Source organism: Solanum lycopersicum, chromosome 9, assembly GCF_036512215.1.
Source record: "Solanum lycopersicum chromosome 9, SLM_r2.1".
NCBI lineage: Eukaryota > Viridiplantae > Streptophyta > Magnoliopsida > Solanales > Solanaceae > Solanum > Solanum lycopersicum.
The window spans coordinates 67,375,001-67,397,755 of NC_090808.1; the positions used below are offsets into that span (position 1 = coordinate 67,375,001).

The window sequence follows — 22,755 nt, forward strand, 5'->3', positions numbered from 1 at the left end:
TTAGTGAGATTCGAATACACAAACACTTCCTCATTCCAACGAGGTGAAAACCATTGGGCTTTAACAGTTTGTTACGTTAAGGGTGTCCTGTTATTTAATCATTTTACGTGTATGTACGAAGCTGGACACCCTAACCTACACACTATAATAAATATTCGAAAGAAATAGAGTTGAAGAAAATAGTAAAACTAGAATATCATTTTGTTTTGAAGACTCAAAGCACACCATGATATTGAATAATAGGGGACAAAGAAGATAACAAAGGGAATAATATTGATTATTTTTTAAAACCAAAGTACATATTTTCAAATTCCTAGTACTAGAACAAGCAAAAAAGCTCCACAAAATAATATGCAAAAATAGTAAATAAGAATTCTATAATTAATATCTTTTTGGGATCCATTTTTTTTTTTTTTGGGGAAAAGACACGAATAAATCTTATAATTTTTTTTGTCACCGACTTTTAAGATAGTGATTGTTTTTTCTTAATATGCTAATTCAACTTTTGAATAATTAAATACCACAAAAAATAAAATTGACCAACTGGTGTTCGCCTGTTCGGTAGGATGGAAAATAATTATTTTTTAAAAAATAAATATTGTCAAGAAAATAAATAAGTTATTTATTTGTGTTCATACGTCACCAAAAAAATATTGTTATGGAAGGTGGGGTTAGAGGTAGGATCGTAGGGATAAAAATGAGGTGTGTTGAATTTTACTAAAATTATTATAAATATCATTTATAAAACTTATTTTTCTTACTATTAGATAAGTTATTTTTGTAATTTTAAAAATGATTCATGTAAAGTGTGATAAATATTTATTTATCTCATTCATTTTACATGATGATATTTAATTTTTTTTAAAAAAGTTAAAAATAAGACTGACTTGTCACATATAAGCCAAAATTCTGTGAATTTAAGTATATAATTATATGAAAATATTAATGTTAAAATTTTTCTAAGTTTGGCAAGTTTTTGTCTTCAATTGCTTTCAATAAATAAAAATAAAAAATGAAGAAAAATGATTTATGGTCACTAAAAGTTACGTAGGAATTAATATTTTAAAATTTTGACATTAAGTCTATCGATCTGTTAAAATACCTCAATTAAATATGTTATTAATATTATCGATCTGTTAGAATACCTAAATTGAATAATAAATATTTTATTATATCGCGATTTTTTTTAAAAAAATATCAAAATAATTTATCTAGACTATGCTATTGAAGACCAAAAAATAATTGGAATAATCTAGTTTTTTAAAAACCTTTTGGGTTTTATTAATTATCAGAGTATGTCTTTTCAACCAAACAAATTTAATTTAATTATGATTTTTCGTTTTTTTTAGAAAAAAATGTTTTGAAAACTTTTATTAATAATCAACGGGTCCTACCTTTTTATTGTATGGTCCAAATTATTGGATGTGCAATATTAACACAAGTCACTTTCAAATATGTGAAGCATGGCTAACACATAATAATTTCTTTAAAAAATTACGTGACTGAGCTATCGTAAATAGTAAGCAAATGTTCTTCATCATAGTTGAGGCGTTGGTGCTCTTGACGTCCAAAAACTAGAGCATATATGTTATTCACTCTAGCGCGAGACTAAATATAGACACATGAACCAATTTGATTCATCGATTCGATTTTTAATAAAAGGGTTGGTGGATAAGATTATGACATGTGTATATTCATTAGTATAAATGGTATATGTACTCTAGTTTTTGGACAATAGGGGCATTAATATCACAAAAGTATGATAGAGGGTATCTGTATATTATTTATGATAGTTTGGGGGTATATTAGTCATTTTCCCTAATCATTTATAGTGTGTTTGGTTGTGAGTTCGAAGCCAAAATTGCGACTTTTTATGAAAAAAGTATAAATACGAATAATTCTTTTGAAAAACAATCGAAAAAATATTTTTTCGAAACACCGCTATATTTGCTAGTATATGTTGCTATCGATTTTTATTAAATATATTTTTTGGTGAAGATTACACACGACTTTAACTCTGTAATCAAATTTATATAAAACACATTTCTAAAATATATATTTTATTATTTACCAAACACACATAAAATGTGTATAATATGAATCCTATCTATATACGGCATCGTAATATTTTAATTTTATTTTCTTGTTCCATTAGGTCTTTTTTATTTTTATTGAAATTAAAACGTTTGACTTTAAATATATATATATTAAATATTAAAATATGTATCAAAATTTATATAACTAAATCTAAAATCTAAATAATTAAGATTAAAATATCCAATAAGTACAAATAAATAAAGCTTTAAATATTAAATATTTCGATTAATATCTTATTGGTTACTAGTTTTGCTCTTCCGTCTTCAATTCACATTATTGTCTTAATTTTTTTTATTTATATTGCACTTGAATAATTTATTTTAATGTTATTTTACTATTGTTTCTATTTTATTAGCATTCTGTAAAGTTATATTATTGTTATGTTACGTCAAATTATCGGAGAAGTTATATGATTATTTTATAAGCATTTTCACGTAGGTTAATTCGAAAATAAAAAATCAATAAAACAATCGAATAAAAATAAAAATCTCATATTAATTTAGCGTATTTTAAAAATTAAAAATTGATAAACCGAACCGACCAATATCGTCCTAGAAAAACGTGACTTCCTCACTTTTATTGGTGGCAATCGCTTTCCTTCGCAATCTAACATTTAAATCTTATAATCAACTTTTAATATATATATATATATATATTCTAACACAATTATAAACATTGTTTTCTTAAAAATTAACTTTGATAATAACAATTGACGAGGAATAACTATAACTATAAGTTCTGTGTAAATTTTAATGAACAAGGTTATTTGATATTTTTATAGTTAACTTTTTTTTCTGTGTAAAATTAGTTGAAGTGTATAAAAATTAATCAGAATATATGGTCATGTGGTCTTCCACCACCTATGATCGATTAATATTCTTTCTGTCCACTTTTAATTTTTATATTGCATTTTTTGAAAATTAATTTGATTAATTTTTAAAATTGAATTAGATTAGATTATTCGATAGTTTAAATAAAAAAAATTATATATTCAAAAATTATACGAAAAAATACTATAAATTTCAAAAAAAATTGCATATCTGTAACATAATTATAGTTTGGAATTTAGGATAATTGCCTACCTTGCATATGCTCTCAAAAAAAAAAAAAAAAAAAAATTGGCGTTACGTTAGCTCACAATTTGTAAACGTAGGAAGTTAGATAGAGTAGGATGGACCACAATTAATTTCCTTTTAATAAAAAGAAAAAAGTGTCTGAAAAATATTTTAATTTTAATCGAAATTGTTGCGATATCAAATTTTCTGGCGAATATTTTACCTCTTGCACTATTTAATAGTGTACTTTAAAGTTATATATGTGTCTACTGGACACATTATTTATAATGATGCAATGTTTATAATGTCCACATGGACACATATACACATTTAAAAATGCTCTATTAAATAATATAAAGAGATAAAAGGTTCTTTCTCGTAACAACAATTTTCGTCAAAAGTTTGAATATATTTCAAACCATTTTCCCTTTAATTAATTTAAGTTTGAATTGAAATTTGACTTGATTCTACCTAAATAAATAGGCTTAACATATTGGTTGTCCTTTAAATTTATCAATATTTTTTTTAGATATTAAACTGTGATTTGTTCTGATTAAGCATTTAAATATATATAATAAAGTGTCTTAATTATATATTTGTAGTCAAATTTCAGGGGGAAAAATATGTACATGTGTTCGTAGATTTTCATTATATAACGAGTTAATTATTAAAATATGTTATCTCATTTAACTATACGAATTAACTTTAATAAGCGGTAGAATCTCCATCTGAGGATGATGCATACAATTAAATATTTCACCTCCTTTAATTATTTAAATTTTGAGCATGACAATATGACATAATTTATAGGTTACAATAATGTCATAATAATTTGATTTTGGTTTGACTTTTTTAATAGTTAAAATTAAAGCAACCTCAAAAATTTGAGGGTTTTTTTAGATATATTGAATTAAATAATAATTAAATTTTGTTTTTTTTTATTTGACTTGGATTATCGATCTGATGTAATTTATCGATTTTCTCTATACTTAATCAATGATAGAAATAAAATCTTTCTATTATCTAAGCTTCTTATATTTTTATTTATCAAATTACATTGAGTATATTATCATCGTGAGACTATCACCAAAATGTGAATATTTATAAGAGTGCAATTATGACTTGGCTCATCCAATTTTGAATTTGTAATAAGTGTATTTTGAATGCATGGAAACTTGTGGGGTAATAATATAATAATTTCTACAAATATTTTTGTCAGTTTTCAATCTCTACGTGCCAATATTTTTCTTAGACTCTAACGTTATTTTCATGCCTAAATAATTATTCATATGTATTTCTTGTAAATAGTGATGTTACGGATCAATAACGGATTCGATTGAATTCAGTATTAATGTATATTATTAATTTTTTAATTTTAACTTTGTCTCTAAATATGATAAGAGAATAATTCCGTTCAAAGAATCAACATAATATTTTTAATTTTTAAGATTCAAACTCGAAATCTGTGATCAAGAGTATAAAGAAATCTTTTCCATACGACCAATCTTTGTAATATATTTTAATTTATTGTCTTAATTATAGGAAATATTGAAGCTTTGCTTATTGAGAGAAAAAAAAATGGTTTCTTTACTTATCTTGTTTTGTTTTTGGTCAGAAATACGACCAAAATATAATATATTGCATACTGACTAAAACTTAAAATATAAACAAGATAATTAATATTACAAGTAAAAAGTTTTTCTCCTTCAAGAATTGATTATTTCTGGAAGATTAATACAAGAATATAGTCAAACTTTAATTAAACCAACTATATGTTTCAAAAACAACATAAAGCAATTGGGACAAATTAAAGAAACACGTAACGTGACCAACAATTGGGACCAAAAGGGCCATACTTAACGTCGATATAATTATTTCTTTCTTAATTAGATATTTCGAAATCAAAGTCATTGCGAGAGAATGTCCTCCCAAAATGAGTTATACGCAATATAAATTTAGTTATAATACTGCAATATAAACATTAAATATCGAGTGAGAATCAAAACAACATAAAAATTGGACCAAACGGGGTGGAGTTTTTTTTCTTTCATATTTATTCTTTTTTCTCTTTTGATCAATAAGTTGTCATCTTCCTGTCTAGCTTTATAGTTTTTTTGTTTTTTTTTTTGTTTCTCATTCAGTCAGTGTGTGTACTCCGACTAAATTCGCATTGCGTCCGGCAACATTCACTGTGCGTAGGGCTCCCAATAGAATTTTCTCCATACTCAAGACTCGAACTCGAGACTTCCGATTAAGGGTGGTATCTAGAGCTTTATAGTTGGTTTGTCGTTTTCCATGGTACGAATTGTAGTATTCTCTCTCTGATGTAATAATGTATTCGATGCGCATTTCTTTAGCTTTTTCTTTAAAAATAAAATGTTTCATTTTTTAAATTTAAAATAATTTAAATTTGATTTTATCATTTCTTCTTTAATAATATGATTTATATAGTCACCGCCACCTAATTAAATTGAGACAATTGAATTATCTATATCGCTACTCCCTCCATTCTAATATATTCATGTGATATAAAACTTTCGAAATGTGTAAATACAAAAACTTCTCATCAAATGTATATTTCGAGTCAATAAAATATTAATTATTTTAAATACGAAAAATATGTCACATACGTAAGTTGAAATAAAAATTATAAATATTTATATAAATGGTCATGACCAACGACGTAGTCACATAATTAACTGATTAAAGGATAATCAATTGAATAATCTTTATCTAAAAATAATATATTCTCAAATATTCTTAATAAATCTAGGTTAGCTATTGGTGATGACTACTTTTTTACTTTTTAGGTACAAGAAATTCATTAATAATTATCATAACTTTAAACTGTATCCAATTAATACCCATTTCCCCATGAACTAATCAACGGATATATTGATCATCAACAATACAGTACAATTAATTAAACATAGAATTTCACATCCTACCAATCATCTTACAAAATATAGCTAAAATGTAAACAATTCTCATTTATTACTAAAAAAAATTTATATCTCGAGAGTTAAATTTGAGACTTTTAATTAATGAAATAGAGTTATCAATTTATTTTTTTAAGAAAACAATGACCGATCAATTTGAGCGCATCTTAATTATTATAAAACATAGGTAGCCAATATGTTAATATATCTTTGAGTTATTTTACTCACACAAGTAATGTCCAGCCCTCTTTTGCTGTTGTTATTAGTACTTGACTCTATCGGTTCGACGATTTGCGAAGACCTACTCTTACTCAGTACACGTAATTGAAATAAGATCGATTGACTTGAATTCTACTTCTCTTTAGTAGCTCGAGTTACACATTCAAGAGAGGATGAGTAGTGAGTTGATGTATGTTTCCATTCTTTGGGGGCTTTGCGACTAGCCATCTCGATTATTTTCATAATTGAAAAGGGGAAAGAAATCTAAATCAATGAATATTAACGAACCATTACTAATGGACATCGCATATAACACAATCAGTTCGATATAAGCTCTGATTCTAACAGAAATTGCTTACTTTCCTACTACCAAAGCAAAGCGCATCTTTGTTTTTTTTTTCATATTAACTAGCATGAATATTAAATATCTTCCATCTCTATATTCTAAATTGAGATATGAAAATAAATCATTAATATCTCATCTCACAACCACCACCGCCACCACCCCACCCCAGCTCACCTTAACACATTGATTGCCTCAACCTATCGATTGACTGAGTTGGAGAAGAAAGTAGAAGGTTACGACTCTATAAGTTTCGTGTATCCAGACTAATACTAATCCAAGTCATTTCATGAATAAAATGTGACCAATTAACCAACCAAAAAAATCACTTGTTACAAAAAAAGACCTTATTGTTGCATCGAAAGAGATAAATGTTAACTAATCTAGCTAACATTAAACTTGATAAAATCAAATAATTGAATAATTGAAAAATTGAGATTATTCAGGAATACACACACTCTAGTCACTAGCCCTGTCTTCGGCATTCCCTCCTGGTTGTTAAGATAAAGACTTCAAACATGGCCAACCCGATAGTATACGCAAGGTCCGGAAACAAATACACAATCATATAATTTGATCGACGATTACTAGCAATTCTAACTTCACACAACCCGCAATCCATACTAAGGACGGATTTTTGAGATTAGCTCGCGAGACACGATATCCAAAGCACCCACCCAAGACACACATTTACACGTCCATGCAAATATGTTTTTTTTTTTTTGCATGCACATATGCGATGATCGATACATGAATATAGTGGTATATATATACACATATATCCCAAAATCATGAAAATATCATGACAAATTAATAAATATATCAAAAAATAAAACATAAGAAAAATAAACAAGATAGTAGTAATATATATATGAAAGCTGGCTGTCTATAGTCAGCACATAACATTCATGAGTCATCTAATAACAACAACACAAAATTCAAATAATAATCAAAAACAACAATATAACAATAATAAAAAACCGTATCATTTTTTTCTGTTCCGTTCCGATACGTCTCGTCTCAAGCCTCCGCCTTTTTTTTTTTCTTAATTTTTAAAATGTCACATCTGAATCCACTGTCCCAGCTGCGTCGGATTGACAATACCAGGAATGTGGGTCCCATCACTCCTCAACAAGCTAGATATCTCAACATAATTCTGGCTCGGCTTCGGCTCATCCGGGCTCGACTTTCTCTTCTTCGGGTCGGCTACAGGAGTAGCAGCAGCATTAGCTCTAGGTCGAGCCGGGTCAAATTTCTGACCCAATAAAGTACCTTTAGTTAAATACTCATAAGCCATATACCCGGCTAAAACTGAATTAGGCATTTGATGAGGAGGATGACCCTTTTTTTTGGGGTCGGGTTTAGGAAACGACGTCGTAAGGTTAGCATTACTAACGGACGTTAGTGGATTTGACGGTCTTGGAGACGAATAAAACGTGTCTCGGTCTTTTCGCTTCCGTGATGACTCGTCAAGAGTTAAGATTCGCCGTGAGTGATAATTCATCCTAGCCGTCCAATCTTAATCTACAGCATGCCACGTCACCGCACTTTTAAAATAAAATAAAAAAGCGATAAAAAAGGAAGAAAAAAAAAGTGAAGTTACGGTTAAGGAATTATGGGGTTTGGAAAGATAAAAACAAATAAAGCAAAAGGTTAGAAAAGTAAATTCACTCTAACAGGTACATTTCTCGTTGAGAAAATTAAAAATATAAATATAAAAAGTAGAATATATAATTTTTTTTTCAATTAAAAATACAGTAAAAAAAAGAGATTAAAATTGAAAGAGAAATTACTGGAGAAGAAGAAAAGAAAGAGGGTAGTGAGTTTGACGGTAAGTCGACGAAAGATCTAGACAAAGATCGCCGGATTCCGGCGAGAAACGGTGGATTCCGGTGTACGGACGGTGGTTTTAGCGGTGGCTCCGCCGTAGAAGAGGAAGAATTATTACCGGAGAGAAATAGAGAGAGAGAAGAGAGAGAGAGTTTGGGGGAATGGAAAGATTTATATAAGAAGAAAAAAGAATGACAAGGGCAACAAGTGTGTATATATACACCTAATAACTGAAATTACCCTTGGTTTGTGAATTAATAACTAAAATGCCATTGGGTTTAATGGATTGAAATGGATAATGAAATTTGCTTGAAATGACATTAAAGTCCTTGCGTTTATGTCGCTAAAAGGGTGTTTTGGGAATGGAAAGATAATGGGTATATTTGGAATAATGATTCTAATTAAGGGGTATGGTATTTTTGTAATATAATTTTGAGTTGAGGGTAATTTATATTAGGTGAAATAAAATTTAGAGCCAGCGGTGCTAGCTCCGTGTCTTTAGCATTGCTCTTTAGAGGTCCCCATTATGGTACCTCTTTGTATTTTTGTAAAGCTAATGGGGCTAAAATACAAATAAATAAAACTTTGGGGACTATTGTTGTATTATTAAAAGAAAAAAACTACTATACTTTATTAGAGGTCCAAGTCAATTAATATACTATGAGGAAAATCTTAATACATAAATACTTATAAATACAAAAAGTAATCTGGTTATCGAAGTGAAGTTTGGAAAGGATACGATTATATAATTATGAAATAAGTATTTTAATTTCTCAAATCGAAATTTATGTGAGATTCTAAAATAACAATTATTTTTTATGTAAATATTAACCGTATATAATTTATGTATAATTACTTTACAATATGGTGTATTTGGAAGATAAATGGATTATTGAATATGTCTAAGAAAAGGGAGAAATGGGTGGAATAAAAAGATCTAAGAAATTATGAATTTGTTATTTTATAATGATTGTAATTAGTGACCAAACGATTACAATAATCTTTTGTCAAATAATTGTTGTCTTGGTGTGATGGATTTAATTAGTACGAGGAAATAATTTTCTATAATTTGAATAAATTATAAAATAAAATAAAAAGTTACAAAAAAATTCTACACTTTATTTATGTTCTATAAATCTCATAGGAAAAGAGTCATAATTAAAACAACCTTTATAATGAATGCATCATGACCTAATCTCAAATAGGTATAAAGTTTAAATCTCAATCAAATAATTACTTCTTTTAAAAATTAATTTTCTATATTTATTTCGTTGTTTATTTTAAATTTTCTTTTTGGTAGAGTGGAGTAGAATATCGAAATAGACAAATTTTTTATAGGTAAGCACTTCGCTTTCCAGATGATTAAACTCGAGGGGGGGGAGTCTCGAGGATAGACAATTCTTCATAGGTAACGTTTTCAAAATTATTAAATCGATAAAAGAGAAAATAATTTTTAAAATTTTTTTAATTGTTTAAATAAATAAAAGAATAAAGTACTTATTCGTTATGCTATTTAGGATTTAAGAGAATATGAAGCAATCCTTTTATTAGTCAAACAATTGTCAATTAAGTTACTTATTTGGTGTGCTAAAAAAACCTAAACAAAAAAAGGAATAAAATAAACAAACCATCAATAAAAAAGAACAATTAAAAAATTTTAGTAAGAGACTTAGGGTTCCATAAGAAAATAATAATCTACTAAAGTTAGTGGGGTAATATTTCACGTGATTTTAAAAAATAAAAATAAAAAAAGCCATGTGACCCAAATTAAAAAACTATTCCCTTTAATTAAAAGATTAAATTTAATTAATAATTTAGAAAAAATCTAATTTAAGTCAGCACTATTGAATTCTGTTGAATCTGTATCTATCTTTAATTCAATTTAGTCCATCTGTATTAGCAAAAAAAATTCGTCTAATAATAATGTGATTTAAATTATATCATTTTAACTTGAATTGTTTCTTTTCATACTATATTTATCTCGCTAAATATAATTCTAAATTTTGTTAAAAGTAAAATCTTTGTTATTGATAAGAAACATGAACTTTGACAACATTTTTCATGTGATTGATTTCTAGTTCTTATTATAATTCTTTGAAAGATATGGAATTTTTATTTATTTACTTCCCTTTTCTATTTTTCATTTCCTTTAATTTTCCAAGTTTTCAATTAAAATTAAATCAACCCTAAAAAGACAAAAATAAATAGGGATGTCAATCACATGAGATGAGGTCCTAAAATGTTGGTTTCTTGAAGGTGGGGGCCATTTGATTGGAACATTTTCATAATAAACATTTATAAAAATGAGGATTTTTTACGTATAATTTACATGATAAAATTTTAGATCAAACATGATAATAGGAGGTAAAATAATTAAATGTTATTAAGATTGAATGGAATACCTAAATTGTAGACAAGTAGATAAACGGGATATTCTTATCTTGTTGTGACGGCGTTGATGAGTTGTCAGCCTCGCTCAGTTTTGTTGTGACGGCGTCAAAGAGTCAATAAGTATCTTATATAGGAGTTAGAGTAGAGTACCTAATTGCAAATGATAAAACCTAACGGGCCTTCTCATTGCGGGCTTTATTAACTAATTTACAATATCATCTCACTAAACTTATTAGGCTCGTTAAGTATATGACTTAATCTTCAATTATCTTATTATAGTTGAAATAACATTTTTTATTTGCTATACAACTCAAAATAGTTAAAAATATGGATTTTCTCAACAAATATTTGTCATTTTTAGATTGGATAAGAAAACTTTACACGTGTAGTGATTTGTAGTTGTTGCTATAACTTCAATGCATAGTAATTGCATTTATGTTTCAATTTGTTTGACTTGATTAGTAACGTGAGAGTCAAGTTAACTGATGTTAGATGTAAATTTGGATTAAAAAATTATTTTTTTGAAGTAGAATTTATATATCTAAAAACTACGTAAGAATTATTATAAGTCGCAATAGTCAATAATGCAAAATATTTGTAATGTATTTGAGAAAAATATCCATTAGTAATGGGTTTATTCCATGTTTGGATAAAATTGCGAGATTACTTACTTCGAAAATAGTTATTACGAAATTGTCGTGTTGTTTTATCCCATGTGAAAGATAGACTATCTAATCTCACAATAATTATCTTGAAATAACTTATTTCCTAATCAACTGAATGTATAATCGGTAAAAAAATCAATAGAAATACTTTGTGGGGATTTGTTTTTTTTTCATTTAATGATTTTCACAATTTGATGGCCTCAATCAACTTATCTTTTGAAAGTCATTATTGATGTTTAATATCCAAACAAATATGTTTTTTGGCTTAGTATCACTCTTTTATATTTTTAAAATTTTAAAGTGTTCCTTGACATCACACCTCTTTGCTTTTCTTTTTCAATATCTTATCAAATTTAAGGGCTAAAAACAAGATTTATTTAATTCAATTTTCACAGTTTATGAAAGTGACAAGATTTACTTGGTTAGGATTTTAACTTGATATTTTTACCCTTAGTATAATATTGGAGTTTTAATTTTCTTTCCAAAAAATCAAAATATTATCATAATTGTTTTAATTCAAATAAATTATGATTTTCCATATTTAGTTATTCTTTTCTCATACCACACCATAAGAGTATCCATAAAAGGAAAAACGTACATGCACCGAGTGTTTAGACAATGCCAATGTAATTGACCAAATCATAATAATATTATGCTTTATAATCAAATTTGATTTGAAATATCGGACTTGAAAAAAATAATAATAAAATCGATTAATAGTGAATTTTCTCTTTCAACATGATAATCTAGGTCTCTCATCTTATTTTAAAGATTTTCACGATACGTTTCATAGATTTATCAAAATTACAAAATCAAGATTTCACCATAATTTGTAACTACGAAATAGTGAGCACATTTATATAGAGTTGAAATTATATATATTCCCTTTTTACTTATAAATTTAAAATCTTTATTCAGTTTTGTTTCCATTGCACCAAAAAGTAATACTGAATGAAATTATAAGTAAATTTGGATCCACTAAATTTTGATGTGCTAAATCTACCTCTAAAAAGTATATCATACACAATATATTTTGTCAAATTAAATAATTTACATTAGCAAAATGTATTTGCACATATTTTAAAAATTCCTTTTTTTTTTTTTTTTGTATTTGCACATATTTAAAAGTTCTATTTAACTATATAATTTTTGTTCATTGGTTTTCCCAAATTGAACATGTATGGTTCATCCTAAACAAATATAAGTAAAAAATTTAAGGTTTAAAAAATAAAGGAAAAAGATCCTTTAAAATATTTAATGAGAAAATTAATTACTCCAATATAACAGCTGACCTTTAATTAGACTAGGGATAACTCTAAACAATATTCTCTTAATTAACTATTAGAAGGTTACACTTTCACAATCAAATTAAAGTGATTTAATGATTGTGCAATTGATCAAAAATCAAATAATGGTTTTTGAGTTACTTTAGAAAACAAGATAAGCAATTACCCCTCGATTAAAAACAAATTCAAAATTTAAAATTTATGAGTTTTTGTAATAATTTTAAGTTAATTTATAATAATAACTGAGTTCTAATTACATATTTATAAAATACAAATAAAGTTTTTAATACATATACAGAGTGCAAATAAAGATTATTAGATTCTCGAAAAGTCACCCCTATCTCAATTTCCATTTTGAACAAATATATATAATTTTTTCTTTTTAAAATATTTATGAATATGAAATTCTAGTCCTTTTATGGTGTTACTAAATTTTAAATCAATAACGTATATGTATTCAATTAATTTCTTAAAGACAAAATATAAAATCTGGAATAATTGCATTTGATCAAATTCGTAACTTATATTCTAGCTCTGATTCAGTTATATCCGAATAATAAAATTAACATTATATTCAATAACATGACTCATAAAATAACCCTAAGGGGTAGCTCGGCTGGTAAAGGCCTGAGGACAAAGTCCTTCATGTCGCCAGTTCAAGCCCCAGCAAAGGCATTACAAATCGACCGCGTCTCCAGGGCCCCGTGGAACTAACCGCCTTGAAACTACGGGACCCGATGAATACAACTAGTCGGATTCGCAAAACGATATCAGAAACCCCGGCAAAAAAAATAAAAATAACCTCATAAAATAAATTTTCTTTTGTGTATATATATAAAAGTTCAATCCACATTATATACCTAACTTTTCTATGTAAGAAGTATCAAAATTATCCAATCAATTAATCATTTACATGTTCTATGTCGAACTATTCTGATTACAATTAATTAAACTTTAGACCAAACTTTCTAATTAATTATAAAAAAAATTTGGGCTATATTACTGTAGCATGTAGGTACACTACCTACCAAAAATTAATTATATTCACCTCATAATTGATTCCTCTAAAAAGGGAGATGTGACAAATAAAGTGCTTAAATTTTCATATGAAGTTTCCTAATATTGTTTGTTATTCCATAAAATAAAAATAAAAAGAAAGAAATTAATTTATGTGTTAATTAAGCAGCCAAAAGATCATGTGAGATATTTCTCAGTATTTAAATTTTGTTTGAAATGAATGTCAAATTAGCATAGAGAACTAAATTCACGGCCAAGTGAAAGAGTCTAAAAACTCATATTATAGCGTGTTTCAAGATTTGTATTATTTATCTGTTATAGCGATATGTGAGATGAGATTAAAACGTAAAACTTTCAAAGGGTTTAACATGTCGAATTTCATACTTGATATACCAGAATGACTATTTATTTTTACACCAAATGAATCTAATCATAAGTGAAATAAAAAAACATGCATAGCAACGAAAATAACGTATCACCTATTTATCGTTCTCGCTCATAAATCTAACAAAATAAGTTTTTTCTATTTAAACAAAAAAATTTAGGAAAAATTAGTAAACTAGTCAAAATAAATAACATATTTAGTAAAAATATCGATACTTTATAAATATTAGCAATAATGTCAAAAATGTCATTATTTTAAAAAATTTATGTGTCCCAATTTTTCTCCTATTTTATCTCTCTTTTTCAATTAATTCTATATATCCTTTTTTTTAAAAAAATAAATTATTCTCTCTCATATTTATCTTTTCAAATTGTTAATTCTCTCTCCCATTTAATTTTTTTTTCTCTCTCATGATTATTTTTTCTGATTTTCCTCCTATTGCAAATATTTTTCTGCCATATATTTTGGTTGTTTTTTTAATCCAAAATTGGATTAACAAGAATCCCTTTGATTAAGGTATCTCTAATTTTTATCCTATTTTCAGATTTTTTTCTAATTTTATTTTTGTTTAAATCTTAAAAAAATGTTGTTTGTATTTTTCAATTTCCGTTATGATTTACTCTCCAATGGCTGAATCCAAGAGGCTTACTAGAGGTATTCATCTTAATCAACCAATTTCTGGCAATTTTTCATCCTTTAATTTATTTATTACTTAACAAATAGTGTATAATGTATGATTAGCTGCTAAAATGAGGGAAGAAAGAGGATAAGAACATTTACAAGACTCATTGGTGTGCAAAACCTTCCTCAAATTCAAAACGCAAATGTAGAATCTTTGTCTACTCGTGAGGATCTTGAAAAAGACGACGAAGATCGGATAGTTGTCGAACAATTTTCTATTAGTTTGTTTTGTATTTATAGTTCTTTTTTAGAATTTGGTATGCTTTCTCAATTTGTATTCAAATCACTATGTATACTATCAATATTTGTATTTATTAAAAATTTCATGTTGCATGGGTTATGAATCTTGTATTTGTCCCTAATTTGTATTCATCCAAATGTATGTCAACTAGTTATGTATTTTATTTATAATAAGAACAACTTTCTATTAGTTTATTTGTATTCGAATACAAATACAAATAATAGACGTATTGGAATGAATACGACTTAGAAAAGGAAACAAAATTTTGAAAAGAAAAATAAATACACAGTGAAAAATATATACGAATACAAATGTATTTCTTAAATAGCTACATTTTATTTGACATACATATTGGAATGAATACAAACTAATAAAGAAATACAAGCTTCATTATACAAAATACAACATGAAAACTAGAATGGATACTAATAAAAACGATATACATATTGGAATAATTACAATTTAGGCAAGGATACAAAATTTTAAAAAATAAAATAAATAACTGTGAGAAAAGTATGACAATTACAAATAAAACTATAGGTGTTCAAGTTTCTAAGTTAAAGAATAAATAAATTTAATTAAGAAAACTATAATGTATTATCATAAAGTTTCATAATAATAATTAGTGAGAATGAGATATTATATTTTTTTTATCATGATTTTCATAACAATAATTAGTGAAAAATTGATATTGAAATTTTATAGATGTGGTACTTCTTTAATTCCGTGATTTTTATAACAATAATTAGTGAAAATTGAATATTTATTTTGGTTAATAAAAGTGTTTAGAAACAAAAAAAAAAGATTACCAGAATTGAATATTGATTTTTTTTAGAACAATGGAGAAAAAAAAGAATTCTTTATAACATGATGAAAAAAAGAAGAAATAGATGAAAGTTGGTGTATTTTAATAAATTGTAACTGATGAAACTTTTAACATTTGTTCCTTTTTAAAAATAATAATCTCCCCTAAATTCCTCTCAATCGATTATATAAAAATTATATTTTTTTAAAATAAAGATACATAACAAACTTAAATTTTGACATTTTTACTAAATATTGAAAGTGTTGTTAATGAACCCTCTTAAATGTTAAACTATTGACATTTTAAAAAATTTCCCAAAAATTTATACATTGGATTCACAAAAGGCCCATTAAGAAATTAAATTGAGCCCGTTTTACATCCGGCAGCCAATTTAGATTACTATTTAAGCTATAGCCAGTTAAATAAAATTATTTAACTTGTAGCCTTTTGACAATTTTTTTTAATTTTCAATTTAATTTTGATTAGTTTCGATTGAAAAGGGACAAATGAAATTGGCTTATCGAAATTAATGAGGTAATCATGAGTGAAATAAAATGAATGAATTGTCGAAGTTCATATAAGAGTCTGAAGTTTTTGGACATTCACTTAAATTTGAAATAAAAGTATTTAAATATCTAAAATTTATTTGCACAAATAATATATTTTATTTAAGATATTTTTATCATTAGTTTTCAGTCCCGTATATATCTGAAGTTAGTTAACTTTATATGGAACCATTTTTTTTAACTAAACATGTTTTACACTAATGGTAATCACTAAAGTAGTAGTAGCTCTTAATTAGGAAGTACGTAAATCATAAGAAATTAAGAAATCAATTTTCAAACGTATTTCTATTTTTGAGAAAAGAAGTTTTCAGAAAGTAAAATAAATAAAGCAAATTTCTTTTTCTATAATAAGTAAGAACATTGAAAGGCACAAATGAAAATAGGTAGAACTAGAAATCTGAATACGAGTTCAATCGAATTAATTTAGTAACTGTTGTTCAAATAGCATATGTGTACTAAAAAAATCATTAAATATGTATAAATGTTAAGTTCTACTCTTACTCAGATGTCTTGAGTTTGAATTGTTAAAAGTTAAAAAAAAAAAATATTAAGACAATCGCCCTCAGAAAAGATCCTGTAATACACCAATTCAAATTTAATTAATTGAGCAAATTCAAATTAATTAAAATCTACCATAAATATCGACTACCAATCGAAAAATTCACAATAATATTGAAAGAGACTCTGAAGATCTTGAAAATAAGAAGGGAGTTAGGTATTAAGTACAATTTTCTACCAAAGAAATGAAATTTCTTCAACAAATATATATGCCTTTTTCACATTAACAATGATGGATACTTCACACTTGTAATGGTGACTATTTTACTTTTAAACAATAATAATTAAATGCATTGATATTAGGGAATTGGGATGTTAATACTTTTTTAATGAGAAAATTAATTTTATTTATATATTCATGATTGAAAAATATTATTATTGTTGACTTATATTTCGTATCTAATAAGTGTATGATAAATACTCACTAATTATGTACCTACTTTGCACTATAGATCGACTAAAATTTCTAATTAAAGTTAAGCTCAGCATCTCTCATAAATCATTTGATTGAAATGTCCTTTTTTATATGCATAAATTTATGTATTATTTTATGTTGAATAGAATGTTAAATAAAAATATTAATATTGCAAGAATTAGATTATTTAAAGATAAAAATATGTTGAATTAAAGTAAGAAATTCTTATATTACGATTTCTACATTATTAATTACCATATATAACAATCTACCTATACCATTCTTATATTACTACTAATTACGATTTCTAAATAACTTGTTGCGAACAAAACGATCTCAGAAACGTAAGGCTAAAACCTACATCCTTGAATCCCCTCTACCCCTATCCCACCCTACCCCTACCCCCACTTCAAATTTTAAAAGATAATTAATATATATAGAGCCATCAAAATGGGTTTGATCCGCGAGGTCGGTCCGATCCAATCCTTAAATTAAGTGGGGTTGGGCCTAATTTTTTTTGGTCCACTTAGAAACGAGACTTTTTAATCCAACCTCACTTGACCCGCTAGCCTCGTAGGCCCAACCCGCTAGCCTCAAAGGCCAGCTCGTGGGCTTTGAATATTTAAAAATATTATATATATTTAGTAGTGTTTTATTTGTAAATGTTTTATCAATAAATATGTTAAAAACATAAATAATCAAGTCTTTTAAACTAGCTTGTTTTTTTGTGGGAGAAATGGTTAAATGATCAATATTTTTCTGTTAAATCTTACGTTGACTATTATGTATTCTAGTAAGCATTCACCGAAGTGTGATATTCATAAATGTATTTCTACAAGTATTCGCTGAAGTGTGTGATTCATAAATGAAAATTTGTATGTATTGATGATTATTTATAATTGGTATATGATTTTTTTAATTCAGTTGGTTGCATATAATGAATAGTTTGACATATAGATAAAAATATGATGATGAATCTCTTTGCAAAGGAAGTTGGTAGAAAAAAAAAAGTGAAGCATTTAGAGATTATTTTTTCACTGTGAATTGTATTAGCAACTTAGTTACTTTTGCTAGAGTTTTTTAAATTTTGATTTAATATAAATAATTTAGCTAAATATATTATATTGTCAATGCTAATCATTTGATCCTTTAGTATTCTATTTTCTTTTTGCTATGAAAAAAATTAATATAATTATTTCATTTTAACAACAAAAACGAAATTGATGATGATTAGTTTCATTTTTATTATAATTATAAAAAGTAATTGAAAAATAAAATATTATTTTCATGATGTCATTTTTTGTGTATGTAACAATTTGTCACCATTCTTTTTGCTTCGAAATGTATTTATAATTTTTATGTAGTCACCAATTATTATATTTTCTCTGTTCAATTTTTATATTTTCACCCCTTATTTTAATTTATTTATTTTACAAATAAAATCAATACATAATTAGTAATACATTATAGTCTAATAAAATTATACATATTAACTATTTATAACTCATGTCTCTTCATCTTACTAGTAACATTTGATATTAAAAATTATTCATAACTTTTATATATTTTATTTTTCGAAAGTCTTACAAATATTAAATTAATGTTTAAAAAATTACAATAAGTAAATGCAATAATAAATTTAAAAAAAGATCAATTTTGTTTTGATGAAATCAGAATTTGAACAAAACATTAGTACGGCCTACAAAAGATATAGAAAATTATAACATATAAAATATTTTCACCCTAATACAATATATTGTTATTTCAACATATTATCTCTTATTCCATTTACTTCACTATGGTAAATATTTTGTTATAATATATATATATATATATATATATATTAAAAGTCTATAAAAAGCATACAAGAAAAAATATTAATATTATCTATACATTTGATACTAACCTAAATATTACATATTTTATGTTATTATCTTATAAATATTTTATATAATCGCGCAAAGCGCGAATAATTTCACCAGTTAATTAATATATCCAAATTGAGAGTCTTTTTACTAATAAGAAAAGCTATTTTTGGACAATTGTTTCGTGTAAGATTTCATAGAGTGAATGAATGAAAAATGACAAGTGCAATACAAGCAAGATACCATTTTGTTTGGATGAAAATAAAAATAATTAAAGTTATATAGTTTTAAAATTGCTTAGCCATGAAGATAGAGTCAACACTAGCCAACTTGACTAAAATCACATTCGTCCCATCATAAAAAATAAACAATATATATCTCGTTTGATATTATACGTGAAATTTGAGGATCGAAGAATAAAATATATGTAAATTTTAGCTTCGCAGAGTATAAAGATTATTTTGAAAGATTCAAGATACGTTACTAATACAAAAATTAATATATAGGATGAAAATAAATTAGGAAAAAAAATTAATGGCAAACATTAGTAAATATAGCCAAAGTACCCTATGATTAAATTATTATTGGAAAAAGTTCCTTCTCAGAAAATTAATTATTTTTTTTATAAAAGGTGTAGTGATGAATTAGATAAGAGCTACATTTGATTAATTTTTTTTAAAAAAAAGTAAATACTACCTTTTATTTTCTCCATTTTTTTAAAATTAGTTTTTATCAACTATAAAAATAGATTGTATTTATTATCATATGCCAAACAGTTGTACGCATGTTCTACACAAAAAAAAATCTGAAACAAATATTTGTTTTCTCACCGCTAAAATATTACATTATAATTGCAAAAATTATTAAATAGTCGAAATTTACCCAATAATTGAAAAATTATTAAATAGTTCAGATTTACCCAAGTTAATTAAAAAATCAGTAAGATATTGCCTTTCAAGTACGTACTATTTTTATAGTTCATTTTTTTTCTAAATCAAATTAGTGGGGTATTAATTATATGTGGTGTTTAAAGATAGATAATAATGAGTAATTTAGACAATGCACTCGTAATTGGCATAATTAAATATTTTTTTAAAGATGTAAAAAAACTTTTAGAAATATATAACATGAATCGAAATAAGTATTATATTATCTACTTGCACTAGCTCATATATATATTTTATATTGGTCATGGTTATGAAATCAAATTTCTGTTGTTTTTGAGTAACGTAATGACGTTATAATCGATTGTTATGATTATAAGTTCGAATCAAGCTCGAAGAAATCTGGTCGATTTGATTTTTTTAAAATTTTGAAATAAAGGGATATAATTTGCTTATTTTTATTTCCATTGCACATATTCTATTATGTGTGATTAAAAACTCACCATCAATGAATTAATTTAAATTTAATCAATATATATATTAATTTTTTGTATATAAAATACTTTTTATTAAAAATAATTTCATGATCAGAATTCGAACTCGAGAACAAGTTAATTACCGTAGACGCTAGACAGCAATGCCATACAATTATTTTAGTCTGAGCTCATGACTAACGTGATCTTTTCATGCCATGTGATCATTTACTGCCACCAAATATTAAATTTATTCAGTGGGTTCAATTTTTCATATTTTTTTCAAATAAATTAATATACTTTTCATCTATTTATGTACATTTTGTACAAAAAAGAAAAATGAACCTGTTTGATTAATAAGGGGAATTAAGTAGTTGCGATATTAAATTAATTCGCACCCAATGGCAAAATACTATTCATAGGGCTTATTAACTATTAATGTTTGAAAATAGAAGGTTATAATTATATAGGGTTAAAATACTTTTTTCTGATGGCGTCATCAATAAATTTATAAAAAATTAATTTTTATATTTAAATAAAGTTATATAATACTAATTCGATTATTTCAATTTTTTAGTATTAAATAAATTTGAAGAAGTTAAATTAATAAATAAATGAATTATTCAATCTCAATCGATTCAATTTTTTTTTATAGACTGATCTTTTCACCCATATTAATCTCTAATATACAAACTAAAAAATACAGGTTGTCTTGGAAATAAATTAAAAGTGAAGAAAAATATAAAAAAAAGTGCAAAGCATTTTTGCAACTCTCCAATTGGTACACAAAAAGAAAAATAATAATTGGTGATTCTCTTTATTTTAGCACCAGAAAGTCACTGTGTGTTTGCTGGAAAAGGTCAAAAAAAAGAAGAAGCAAATAAATAAATAAATAAACCAGAAATAAATTAAGTTTGGTAATTTTGATATATAACTATGTGCAATTACTTCTTACATTATTAAAAAAAGTGCAAACTACATGAGGATATTATTTGAGAAAAATTGTCACAAGTAATATTTGTCGATTTTTTTGGAAAAAATTTAAGTTTCTTAATATAAAAATATATTATCTGCGAGATATATATTGCCAACAAAATTAGCTCATTTTGCGCAAAATGAGTTCCCACGATATTACCTAGGAAAATATATCGCGGGAATAATATCTCTAGGTAAATCCCTAGCTACGTGGACCTAAAAGAAAATTTAAAATTCCTTTTTAATTTGTAGGAAAATTAAAGGTTATTTAAAAATTATTTTTAGAGATTTAAGAATGATTAGACCAATTATCTTTTAAATGGTTGAATTCTTTTTCACTTATAAATGTTTGGATTATAACCAATTAAAACTCACTTAAAATTTTAGAAATTAGAAAATAATTATAAGACCAATTAAAAATTTATTTTGCTTCACGCTAACCCACTAAACTAGATGAAAGAAATTTCACTGCTGTTTTCATCTCCAAAGTTAAAGACGAAAACAAATCGAATTTTTCATCTCAAAGATCTTATCGATGGAAGAATTTCATCTCAAAGGTCCCATGCGAACCTTATGTTTCTCTCCAGACGAATTTTTTCAATGTAGAGTACTGCAGATCCAGAAGATTTGCTTGTCAATCTACCAACATATATATGTATTTGTACATATATACCAAAGCAGTGATTTGATAGATTGACCTCGCTTTTTTGGTAGATTGACAAGCAAATCTTCTGGATCTGTAGTACTCTACTTCGAAAAAATTCACTTAGAGAAGCATGAGGTTCGCTTCGGAGCTTTAAGATGAAACTTCTTCCACCGATTGGAGTTTTGAGATGAAAAATTCGATTATTTTCGCCTTAGCTTTGGAGATGAAAACAGTAGTGAAACTTCTTCCACAACATTCGAGTTTTGGAGAGAAGCTTCTAGTTTAGTGGGTTAGAGTGAAGCAAAATGAATTTTTAATTGGTCTTGTGATTATTTTTCAATTTCTAAAATTTGAAGTGAGTTTTTTATTGGTTATAATCAATTAAATTATAAGTAAGTGTAAAAGAATTCAACCATTTT

The 22,755-nt window shown here is 25.9% G+C and overlaps 1 protein-coding gene across 1 annotated transcript; it reads right to left on the minus strand.

Moving 5' to 3' along the window:
- Positions 1–7,499: 7,499 nt before the first annotated feature.
- Positions 7,500–8,664, minus strand: LOC101257706 (uncharacterized). Its single transcript, XM_004247701.5, has one exon. It carries the CDS (start codon positions 8,155–8,157, stop codon positions 7,714–7,716), a length of 444 nt encoding a protein of 147 aa, XP_004247749.1. The 5' UTR covers positions 8,158–8,664; the 3' UTR covers positions 7,500–7,713.
- Positions 8,665–22,755: the final 14,091 nt, after the last annotated feature.